The sequence below is a fragment of the Barbus barbus genome (genome assembly GCF_936440315.1).
Source record: "Barbus barbus genome assembly, chromosome: 43".
NCBI classification, from domain to species: domain Eukaryota; kingdom Metazoa; phylum Chordata; class Actinopteri; order Cypriniformes; family Cyprinidae; genus Barbus; species Barbus barbus.
In genome coordinates this window covers 16,124,831-16,137,360 of record NC_136721.1, presented here as the reverse complement: position 1 = coordinate 16,137,360, position 12,530 = coordinate 16,124,831, and the positions used below count along the sequence as shown (strand labels likewise).

At 35.8% G+C, this 12,530-nt stretch overlaps 2 protein-coding genes across 2 annotated transcripts in view; one reads left to right on the top strand and one right to left on the bottom strand.

Moving 5' to 3' along the window:
* LOC306862302 (dynein axonemal intermediate chain 1-like) overlaps positions 1–6,340 on the bottom strand; it is a gene marked incomplete at both ends in the record, with an annotated part of 37,582 nt that extends 31,242 nt beyond the window's left edge. Inside the window, 11 exons of the mRNA XM_079405042.1 lie at positions 3,279–3,355; positions 3,960–4,041; positions 4,205–4,452; positions 4,533–4,576; positions 4,667–4,784; positions 4,883–4,967; positions 5,306–5,419; positions 5,534–5,593; positions 5,893–5,967; positions 6,075–6,170; positions 6,266–6,340. Of these exons, the coding sequence (XP_079261168.1) occupies positions 3,279–3,355; positions 3,960–4,041; positions 4,205–4,452; positions 4,533–4,576; positions 4,667–4,784; positions 4,883–4,967; positions 5,306–5,419; positions 5,534–5,593; positions 5,893–5,967; positions 6,075–6,170; positions 6,266–6,340 (1,074 nt within the window). The remainder of the gene's footprint in view (positions 1–3,278; positions 3,356–3,959; positions 4,042–4,204; positions 4,453–4,532; positions 4,577–4,666; positions 4,785–4,882; positions 4,968–5,305; positions 5,420–5,533; positions 5,594–5,892; positions 5,968–6,074; positions 6,171–6,265) is intronic.
* A 1,354-nt stretch (positions 6,341–7,694) lies between these two features.
* LOC306862060 (syntaxin-2-like) lies at positions 7,695–11,277 on the top strand. The gene is made up of 9 exons (XM_079404660.1): positions 7,695–7,788; positions 8,061–8,126; positions 8,252–8,351; positions 8,526–8,600; positions 8,990–9,063; positions 9,160–9,268; positions 9,417–9,487; positions 9,577–9,714; positions 9,956–11,277. The coding sequence occupies exons 1-9, from the start codon at positions 7,759–7,761 to the stop codon at positions 10,118–10,120; spliced, it is 828 nt and encodes a 275-aa protein (XP_079260786.1). The 5' UTR covers positions 7,695–7,758; the 3' UTR covers positions 10,121–11,277.
* Positions 11,278–12,530: the final 1,253 nt, after the last annotated feature.

The following is a 12,530-nucleotide window of genomic DNA, read 5'->3' as shown; positions in this document are numbered from 1 at the left end:
AGAATATCGTGGAAAAACTGCATTTGTTTTGTAACTTATTTCAAAAAGTGAAACTTTCATATATTTAAATTCATTACATGTAACGTAAGACATTTCAAAAGTTTTTATTTTTATTTTGATGATTAGAGCTTACAGCTCATGAAAGTCAAAATCCAGTATCTCAAAATATTAGAATATTTCCTAAGATCAATCAAAAAAAGGATTTGCAAAGCAGAAAAGTTAAAGTTCTTTAAAGTATGTTCATTTATGCACTCAATACTTTGTCAGGGCTCCTTTAGCACAAATTCCAGCATCAGTGAGGTGTGGCATGGAAGCGATCAGCCTGTGGCTCTGCTGAGGTACTATTGAGCCGTCAGCTCATCTGTATTGTTGGATCGACTGTTTCTCATCTTTCCCTTGAAAATATCCCATAGATTCCATATGGGGTTCAGGTCAGGCATGTTGGCTGGCCAATCAAGCACAGTTATATCATGGTCAGCAAACCACTTGGAAGTGGTTTTGGCACTGTGGGCAGGTGCTAAAGTCCTGCTGGAAAAGCAAATCATCCATAAAGCTTGTCAGCAGATGGAAGCATAAAGAGCTCAAATCTCCTGGTAGATGGCTGCATTGACTCTGGACTTGATAAAACACAATGGACCAACACCAGCAGATGTCACGGCACCCCAAATCATCATTGACTGTGGAAACTTCAAACTGGACTTCAAGCAGCTTGGGTTCTGTGCCTCTCCAGTCTTACTCCAGACATTGATTTCCAAATGAAATGCATATTTTAAATTTATCTGAGAAGAGGACTTTGGACCACTGAGCAACAGTCCAGTTATTTTTCTCCTTAACCCAGGTAAGATGCTTCTGACGTTGTTTTTGTTTCAGAAGTTGGTGATGGCGCAGTGGATAAGACACATGCCTTTGGTGTGAGAGACCCGGGTTTGAATCCACTGTGAGACACCAATGTGTCCCTGAGCAAGACACTTAACCCCTAGTTGCTCCAGAGGCGTGCGACCTCTGACATATATAGCAATTGTAAGTCGCTTTGGATAAAAGTGTCAGCTAAATGAATAAATGTAAATGTAAGTGGCTTGTATCAAGCTTGCGGTCATCCCTGTTGCTTGTGCAGTCAACTTTGCATTTAATATGCTTTGATACAGCACTCTGTGAACAGCCACTCCTTTCAGAAATGACCTTCTGTGACTTACCCTCTTTGTGGAGGGTGTCAATGATTGCAGGGCTCGACATTAACGCTTGTCTGGGATAAGTGAATGTTTTGGACGGGCAAGTGAAAGAGAAATTTACTTGCCCAATCAGACAAGTAACTTAAGTCAATACCAAAAACAATAATAACTGCCTTTTATTTATGATTTAGCCTTTGTTATAGGGGTGTGCGATATATATCGTTTGCGATAATTTCGTAATTGTTGTTTTAACGAGTGTATTGCAAGAATCAAACAAAACACACATACTGAGTGCACGCATAAAATCGTCTAGGTTAGACTAGCTCACGTGCAAGAGCGTTCTTTCGCTGCATGATTCAGTATTACAATGCATGAAGAATGATCAGAAAATTCAAGATGGGAGCAGAAAATGTATATTTATATAATTTCATATAGTTTCACACGAAGATAGTGCCGTTTTTTTGCTCCAAAACCCAGTTCAATAAACAAGAAATTAACATTAAGAGACTTACGTTTTAGACACTTTATTGCCTGTTTTTGCGCTATGTCAACAACAAAAATAATTCCAAACACAGCCACAGCACTGTTTTGTGTCTCTGAGCAACATGACAGTGTTTCGTTCCTTAATGAATCAACCGTTTAAATGATTCGGTTCAGTCGCAATGACTCGCTTATAAACAGTGACTTGATGCCACCTACTGGTGGTTTTAATTTCACATTTACAGTATTTTTTATTTTATTTTTTAAATTTAAAATATCAGTTTTCAGCGTTTTATTTCAGATGCAGTTTCTGTGTTTCCTCTGCATTGCAAAGATGAATTTTGTTGATACTGATTTCATTAGTTTGGTAACAGCCCAAATGTCTTATTATACTAACTGTCTGATTAAATTTAACTCTAATTAAAAATTTAAGTTTGAAGATTCATATATAAAAAAGTAAATATTAGCATTTTATTAGAAATAAACTAATAAGTTTATTAGAAATAAGTTTAATATAAAATAATTGTATTTGTAATTAATACTCCCTTTTAATGCTAAAATATAACAATATAATCACACTTTATTTTTTTTTCATTATTTTATTTAAAAAGAAAAATGTAACTAAATAAACTAAATTTGTTTTGTAGAACCACAATAAATAATTATTTATAACTCAATTATTATTTATTTTTTTTTCTCTCCGGGCAAGTAACTTTTATACTCGGACAAGTAAATTTGTCATTTACTTGTCTGTCCGAAGGACAACCACATGAGAATGCTTAATGTCAAGCCCTGGACTATTCTGGATCATTGCCAAGTCAGCAGTCGTCCCCATTATTGTGGTTTCAAAGAACAAGAGATACCCTGAATTTATACTGTAGAGATGGTCGTTTAATGAAACTCAAATATAAATATTCTAATTTATTGAGATACTGGATTTTGACTTTCATGAGCTGTAAGCTCTAATCATCAAAATTAAAACAAAAACTTTTGAAATGTCTGTCTTTACATGTTATGAAAAATTCCAGCACTACTTGTGATAAGGAGATATTTATTATAACAGTACCAACGCGTTTCGGCCTAAGAGCCTTCCTCAGGGTATTATACACACATTCAATATGTTCATGTGTTCTTTAAAGAAGACCATGTGTTTGCATGTGATGTTTGTAATTTAGAGCAAAACAAGTCATACGGAGTACAGGGCAGCATACAGATGAGAAACAAAACTGTCTGGTCTGTCAAAATGAATAGTTTGAATGCTAGTCTACCACTTGCTGGCAGAGTGAAAAATATAAATAAAGAAGGAAAGACAGAGACAGAATCTGCACCGTGCTGCCGTGATAGCAGTGCAGAGACAGGCAGCTAATAAGAACCCTTCCTCTCTGTTTGATGACAGGGATATTATAAAAAGTGACTGCTCCGCAGGAGCCAACCACCACAAACACAACAAGTCCCTTCTCCCAGATTCAAACCCAGAAGAATAATGAGATGTCTTAAGACCGCAGATCTTCAGAGGGCAGGATGTTCACAGTGCATTTTGCAAAATGTATATTTAAAAAAATATTTGTTTGATTCATTGTATGACTTGGTATAAAATGATCATCTTGGCTGTGAGGGTAAATGACTGACCTTGTGAATCTTTCCATGCTCAGCGCCAACAAGAAAACTGTGGTCCTTTTGTTTGTGGAAGTCCAAAGATGTTCCAACTAGACCGATAGAGAAAATGTCTTCAGTGAGTATGATAATACATTATGCATGCAATTTTTTTTTTTTTACACCATTATCACATGCATTCAATTTGACATTATAAATGTTCTTTCTCTTCTGCGTAATTTCTAAAAAAAAACAAATCTGAACATAATTGGAACTGAAAAGCTCCCTTGAGATACAAAATAAACCCAGACTCAAACATTTAACAAAAGTCATTTGTATTCTTTATATTGTGAAACTGAATTATCAATCTCAACAGGTGAAATATCACACATGAATGAAACGCTGTCATAGAAAGGTATTTACAAACACCAGCCAAGGACGAATCTGCATGTCAAAAACATTTACTCTATATTATGTGCATAAAGTATTGGAAAAGTTTTTATTGAACTATTGCAGATTTCTGTGTCCTTGAATACATTATCTACTATATTGTGAATATAATCACAGCTGAAAGGCCCCTGTCCTTATACTGAAAGAAAACCCCACTCACATCATTGCATGTTTTTATAAACATCGTGTTCATATAATAATGTAGAATTAATGTATTAAATCTTTGAAAGTTGTCAAATCTGACTAGTGTAGTAAGGTGATACACACCTGTAGGAACGACATCCTTCAAGTCATCTGGAATTGTGTCATTGACTGGGAGCTTGATAATGTCTGTGAAGACTAGTTCATGCTAAAATCCAAATGATTGCCAGCATTTAATCCTATGCAATGACTTGCTTTAGAATCAACTTTTAGATATTTCAGTAGCCCCTCACTGCAGAACAAAGATCCAGGAGGCGGGGTTGGATCCACATCTAGGGGGTGGAGATGGGTCACTTCTTCCTCATTTATACCTGCATCACAGCACTTGTGTGTTTGCCGGAGCTGGCTCTGCTGTTATAAATGGGCTGATCAGTCTTTTTCTTCAGGCTGTACACTGCGACACCACCCTCATACAATCGGACAGCCACCAGGTAGGACAAATGTTCATGGATGTCTAAACAATTTACTCCTGAAGCAGTGTTAAAGATGAATTCTGGGTAACTTGGGTTCTTTAGGGTGTAGAAGACAAGCATGCCGCCCCCCTGCTGAGTAAATTCATCTGAAGGGAAAAGATGAAACACATTTCAGAGCCATTTAACTTACAAATGATTCCTTGTATAAGATAAATGGTAAACTTACGAGAACCAAGACCAACAGCAAAAAAATCATTGTATTTGTGATTCCTAGAAATAAACAAATGTCACTCAGAGTAGTGATATTTCTTTTGACTGAAAAAAATGACTGCATTTGTTTTTATACAGTGTGAAACTCACCAGCAGAGGGCAGTCACAGACAGACTTTTGGCTTTATCATACTGAAACGTCCATAGTGGGAGAAGAGTGCCCTTCTCTCCTCTAAATTCATCGGATGCATCCTCAAAGTACATGAAATCTGAGGTTTGGATATAAAGGCATTTATATCAGACACTTTGTAGTATCTGTCTAAAATAAAGGGTGTAGCATTGAAAATAAATTATTTTTTGTAATTACCTTGTGCAATGTCATCAAATATATTTTGATTCACCATACGCTCAATGATCTTGACCGCCTTAGCTAGTTGGGATATGTCATCATTCTATAAAGCATAAAGTTCCTTCAACTCACCTTTTAAAACAAATCGATCGCATTCTTGAACTAAATAAAATGTCAGTTTCTTGATTATACTGTTAAAATCTGTCAGATCACATTTCTTGTCTAGCCACCGGAGTCTCTGCTTGAATCATCTTACATTTATTCATTTAGCTGACGCTTTTATCCAAAGCGACTTACAATTGCTATATATGTCAGAGGTCGCACGCCTCTGGAGCAACTAGGGGTTAAGTGTCTTGCTCAGGGACACATTGGTGTCTCACAGTGGATTCGAACCCGGGTCTCTCACGTCAACGGCATGTGTCTTATCCACTGCGCCATCACCACCCACATCTTCTTGCTCTTGTCGTCCTCCTTATTTAGGAACTGGCCTTCATGCTTCTCTTTACTTTTCTCCTGCCTTTGAAGTTCCTCTACGTAAAAGTCATAAATCTCCCACTGCAGAAAGAGCAGGGCACTGTAACATTGTACGTGTCCATATTCACCACGGTGCTGTTGTACCGCAAAAATGTTGCTAAATTGCTAAAAAAGCACAGGCAAAGATTTTCCCACCTGATTGGTTATAGCTGAGAAGTTTGCACGAGGAGGAGGCTCAGTTTGACAAATTATGTCCTGCAAAACATAATTAAAATATAGTGGATTATGCATGAACTGAAAATACAGAAAATCTACAAAGTCTATCTATAGTTATACAAGCTATGAGCTATCACCATTGACTTCTTGTAAAAGGAAATCTGTAAGTCACTTTTGCTAAAACCATCTCTTAAACGACTACTTGGCAATTGGTTTATAGCAGCCCTCCTGAAAAGACAACAGCTTTTAGTGGTTTGTTAGGCTGATGACTTTAAATCATCAAGGTTAAGGACCATCATTTCAATAAGTTGTAGAGATGCAGCAGTGTTTTTTTTTACTTTGTATCTGACAACGTTTTGTGGAGCATTTGGATTGCTTGCTTTTAGTACTCTGGTAATCTCTTCATTCAGCTCCTTTTGAAGACAAGAAATATAAATGTTTAAATAATAATCTCAACATCACTGTAATGTGACATAATGTAGGCAGAGTCAGACCACAGGTCCTCTCCAGGTTTACGCACTGCCTCAGTTAAGTCCAGCTGGTCTGGAGGCTTCACAAGAGTCTTCCCCTGCATCCATTCCTCTCCTTCGGCTGTGTCTAGCCCTTCCTCTTCATCCTGCATGACAAAAGCGGCTTGAAATCCCGGTATGTAATATGTGACAAACCATTCATTCCTATCCCAGTGAAAAGTGATTTGAAAGCTAACGTTACCTTCTGCTTTCCAATGGCTTTGACACCCTTTGCCACAGCTGCTTTTTGGTGGGTGTTAACATTAGGTGCCTGCATTTTAAGAGAGAAAATATAAACCTTTGGGTTTTCCCATCAGTGCAATTCAATACTTAAGAGAAAAAGCAGTCATTAACTAGATGTTGACTTGAGAAAGCCTGGCCCGAATATTTAAAATGAATTTTGAAAGATTTATAGAGTTTGATGAATTCAGCTTGAAAGTTCTTGGAGAATGTAGAGTTAGATTTTTTTTTGTTCCAGAATAATAACATTAATATATTATCATTATAAATAAGTTTAAATAGTAGTTTAGAAAACAATGTATTAATTTGCATTCGTGATAATATCGTTAACATACCCGTTTAGATTTCATTATCCCAACTTTGTGAGGGACGGACATTTTTTGCTTTCAAATAAGTGGTAAATAATTCCAATTTATCAGTATGTAAACGTAAAAATAAGTTTGTATTAAAAGGATAAAACAATGCTCTCTTCTCTCACAGTAGTGCGAGTGTGTTTGTGTATAGACGTTGTCATGGTAGCGGCATCTGGCTGAAGTGATGCGCATGCGCACCGTGAGATGTTCTTTACCTGTAACAGCCCCACCTAGCCAACTCTACTGCAAAGACTAGACCCACCGAAATGAATTAAATGATTATTATTTTTTTAATCTTCTGCATTTATAACGCGTATTATGCAAGGCTTCCGGTGTCAGGCGCTTGTGCGAATACATTTTATTATGCTGATTGCAAACTGGTATCCAAGAAACTCATGGTTATAAATTCAAGAGGGTTACTAAATCTGTTTAGGGTTATGATTAAATTTTAAATAATTAAAACAATAAATCATTTCTAATAATACAAACACATAATTGCATAGTAAGTGCTATAAAATCATATACACTACAAGTACACGCGAAAATAAACGAGTCCTAGAACTTGCGGTTCTGAAACTTCTACTCTTGCACAAGAACTGTAAAGCAACGCTTTTGGTTTCTGAACAGGAACCTTTATTCACACTGTTTTGCTTTTGTTTACCTTAATAACAGAAGTGCAATGATACCTACATATAAAATGAGAACGACGATGTTTATTCATCACACCTAGATGTACGGAAGTAAAATAAGGCGGGGCTGTTGTGTCTTTGTTAGGGTTTGTAAGGTCCGACTCACTTTTCTGCGAATCGGTTCTTTTGAATAGTTCATATCAATTCTCGCCCTGCGTCCCTATGTGCATACTATCCACCCCGTCTGCCCTAAATAGTATTGAAAACGACTATCACATAGAATTTAGCATGTATAATGTGCACATTGGGACGCAGGTTCGGTACACTTCAAATGAATTGTTCAGACCGATTTTGTGAATCATTTCAAATGAATCATTGAAGAGATTCAACTCAAAAGAATGATTCGTTTACCAACGAATCATTCTGTCATCGGTACGTGCTGTTAACGGCCGAGAAATTAATTTGAAGCCGAAATGAAGGACCGTCTGGGCGATTTAACAGCCGTGAGACTTCAGATTATTTCCTAAATTTGTTATTTAGATGTAAAATACTATAATAATTTACGTTTTAATAGGTATACTTAGTTTTACTATCGTAAATACAGCTTGATATACAGTATTGATCCCTTATGATTAGCCATTGTTGCCATATATTATGTTTTCTGTTAAAACAAAGTTTGATACGCTGAAAATATTTAAAGTGGTTTATACGACAGAAAAGTATCAGCTTTCTTCGTGACTTTTTTCAAATGAGTTTTGACTAACCCTTCCCTCAGTTCTGCCATGACCCCATCCTCGCTCCTGTGGAGTCCAGTGCATTCCTCGAGGAATTCCTCCCTAAGGTCTGCATGTGCGCTTGTGTTTGAAGATCTACATGCCGTTTTTATGTGTGGAACTGTCACTTTGTATTTGCATTATCACTGAAAGCTCGAAGAACTTATTTACTCGTGCATGTTTACGTGTACAGGTTAATGAGGTTCAGCACCTTATAGAGAGAATTTCCCTCTGTGTGGAAGAAGTGAAGCTGAGACATAGTACCATTTCGACAGAAATCAACCCACCGAATTGTGAGTACATTGAGTTTGTGTCTTTACAGTTCTATATGCATTAGGCACATATGAAATATTTGGAAATTTAAAACGTTTTCCAGGTTCTATTAATGATTAATGGTCAAAAGGCATGAGATCAGTTCACTTTTGCTCTGTTCCCCTCTGTACAACATTGTCTATTCTTATTAACAGATGTGAGAGAGGAACTTGAGCAGTTTAACAATGACATCAAGCACACAGCCGATGTAATCAAGGTTAAACTAAAAGGTAATTGAATTAAAATGTTCTTTTTTTTTTTGGAAGGGGATTCTTTTTTTAATTAAACTTTTACAGAGGAAATCATTAAGGGAATTGTTTGACTTGCAAATTGTGAAGTTCACTTCTGTCATGTTTTACTGGTCATTTTGGATAAATTTCCTCTTTTTGAACTTGGAAATGTGTAAGTTATATTTTATCTTCTACAACAAATATTCTGCTAAACTAAACTGCTTTATATCTCCTTGTAAGAAAGCAATTAACTCTGTCTTTGGTTTTAACTTCAACTGTAGTACATTGTCTTGATTGTACACCAAAGATTGTAACGTTTTTGTCATTCTTTTTGTCACTGAATCTTTTGTTTCACGTTTGAAAACATGATTCTGTGATTGTTCATACAGATTTAGAAGGAAAATTCTCAGAGTATGAGAATGCTAACAGCAGCTCTGTGTACCTTCGCATCCAGACTACTCAGGTGAGATGTCACTCTGTATTTTAAAGTCAATATTGTTATTCAGATATTTGTCTCATTCATTTTTCTCTATGTATCTTTTATTTTGTTAATCTATAGCACACAGTACTTTCACTGAGGTTTGCAGAAATAATGAATATGTACAATCAAGAACTGCTATCTTTCCGGACAAAGAGTAAAGATCAGATACAAAGACAGCTGGAAATCAGTGAGTAACATTTATATATTTATAATATTAAAATAAATTTCTGTTTTCTAATAAATGCTGTTAATTTGAACTTTCTATCAATCAAAAAATGCTGAAAAAAATGTATCATGGTTATATGATAGAAATCAAACCTTTTTTTTTTTTTAAGGTGGCCAGGTTGTCACTGAAGAGGAGACTGAGATTTTGCTAAGTAACAATCCTGCTGTCTTTACCTCAAATGTGAGTTTCAAGATTAACAGGCAGCTGAATGCACTTTTCCATATACTGTAAATTTCCCTTCAAATGTTAATATAATTCTTTGTGCACAGATCAACTTTGGCTCCTGCATCACGGGGCAAGCACTGAATGAGATTGAGTTACGGCATAAGGACATTCTCTATCTGGAGGCCAGCATTCAAGAGCTGCATAGCATGTTTATGGATATAGCCATATTAGTCAATAGTCAGGTACTGTAAGCTTGCTGGAGAGTTAAGTGAATGAACTAAAATAAAATGGTGCACCATGCCTTAGAACACAGTTAATAACAAACATTTCAGGGCATTATATCTTGCAAGAATAGTTGATTTACACAAGTGCTTTATTGAAATGAATTTAATGATCAAAATATTGTGCATGAGTGCCATGGGACTATTATCTTGCCATAATATTTTAAGTTGTTTTCCCTCTTCTTCTTTTTTTTTTAAATAGGGTGAAATGGCAAACAACATAGCAAAGACTGTGATGCAAGCTGGAAACTATGTAGATCAAGGGAAAGAGAACATAGAAAAAGCTGTTGATTATAAGAAGTCCTGGAGGATAAGACTGCCTATATTCAAGAGCAAAGCAAAACCAGCGACCAGCAAGGGCTCTTGAATGAATCTTGAACTTTGGAATGTATGCTGCTTGCTTTTGAGTTCTATGAAAGTGAGGGATTCATTCTCCTTGCCTTTTCTTAAAAAATCCCATCGTGTCACAATATTTATTCTATGCCCTGTATGTTTTGCTGATCAGATCGTTTTGAGCTGTCTGTGGGATTTCCTCAGCGCATTTACAAACAAACGGCTTTTATTTGTTTCTGTTTAAATGGTTAATGATTAAGCTTGCTCTCAGATAGTCAGCACTAGCAGGATTTTTCTGATGCAATATGACAACAATCAAGTGAGTGTCAAGAGGTGTGTTTACATGGACTAATGTTCCTCATTAGGAATATTCATGCTATATACATGCACTACATGTTTAATTTATTCCTGTTCTTTGGATTATTTCAGGTCTAAACCACCTCTTTCAATCCAATCAAAATTTTATTCAGATTTATTGAGGTGTTTATGTATAGGCTTTTCAGTCCAACTGTGCCATCTTCTTTTTCAATTTAATGGCAGTTGGGAAACAAACATTTTGTGCATTTCCACCAAACTGAGCCATCTTATAAATGGATTATTTGGGTGCATGTAAACAGTGAATATAAAAGCCCAGTTAGACTCTTAAATTTCATCTTTCTTGTAATTACGTTTATTAATTATGTGTATTACTTGGTGACTTGCTTTTATGTTACTCATTTCCCTTTTTGGATGAACTATGTTGTCATTTATTCACCATTGTTTAGTTTTTTTTGTTTTGTTCTTTCTGTGGAACATGCATCAAAAATATCCCAATATGTTTTTGTCCATACAGTGAAAAACTGTGGAGTCCAAAACAGCATTTATAGTTAATATATGGCAAAAAAAAAAAAAAAATCTTCAAAATAGCTACTTATGCAGAAGAAAGAAAGTCAAAAAAGCCATTGATGAGGGTGAGTAAACAATGACTGAATTTGAACCAACCCAACTAATGCATCTGGATTCAGAATATCTGATTATTGTTTAAAAATACAAGTAAATAAGTACAGCCACATGTACAGTCACAGAAAGTTACTTTGCTACTTTTTCGTCAAAATGTTTATCATGCATTTTTATTGTAAATTAGATAATCTAAAAAACAAAAACGGTAATATTGTGAAATATTTTTACATTCAATAAAGCTTTTAAAATTGATGTATGTATTTTACATTTCATTCTTGTGATGACAAAGCTGCATTTACAGCAGCCAATACAATGTTCTTGAGTGTCACACGATTCTTTAGAAATCATTCTAATAGGCTTGGTGCTCAAGTAATATTTCTTAATTAGCACTGTTGATATAAATAGATTGATTGCCTTCCTTGTGCAATTCATTCAAGAGCAAAGGAAAACCACTCACCTATCTTAGAACATATTTGCAGTCCTGTATGAGATGTTTCAATTACTAATTCTTAATTCTTTTAATTGTTTGTGTAAAATACTACAATCCAGTTAGAGGGAACTAAAAGTCTGTTGGTTTACTTTATATATGTGTGTGTAATCTCAGGAGGAACTGATGCGTTCAAACATACACAAATTTAGTCTCATCCCACATGCAAACATGAAGATATTAATAGTTCTTCATTCCTGACAAAGGAAGAATAGCTCAGCAGGGACAGGTCTGTTTCTAAATATAGATCTACACTTGACTCACACTAGCCTCATTTCACTATAGGTATTTATTATAGTACTCCATTTTTTAGCATATCAAACCACAATACGTCTGTCTATAAAAATAGCTGCTGCATATGCTTTGTCTAAGGTCTTCTGGTTCATTTCTTCATTGCCTATTTTGACTCATCTCTGTCCATCTTTACTCTGCCATATGGTCACTCAGCAAGTAGGCACTGTTGTGGGAGCTGTAGGAGGGGAAGAAGATTTAGACGCACATACTCTGTCTTTGCTCTTTGTGTTACAAAAAGCAGGTTTATTCTGCATCTTTCAGCAAAGATACACACCATGGAGAACAGGAAGTTTCTCTCTCCCTCTTTCTCTTTAATTTTGCACACTTTTTCACATTCACACCTTGTTACACCTTGGAGAAAATGTCAAGGTCTCATTCGCATTCGATCTTCCTGTACCGGTTAACTCGCCAAAATGTAACAGATGTAACAGAACACACAGTTTTCCCTAACATTAAGTTGGGCTTCTGTCAACAGGGCCTCAGTACGAGAAGAAGAGAAGACGAGCAGACATCAAACAAAAAGGTAAGGAAAGACATACAGTCTTGTATTCCTGCACAACATATTTAAAATCAAGAAAAACATCATTATGTGTAATTTTAAGGTTATGAATTATGTATAATTATAAATTTAGAGGTTATTCAGGAATGTATGCCAGTTCACAGATGCATTTCAACCTCTGGCTATGCTATATGGCCTTTTCACTGTCCCGGGTCACCCATGGCG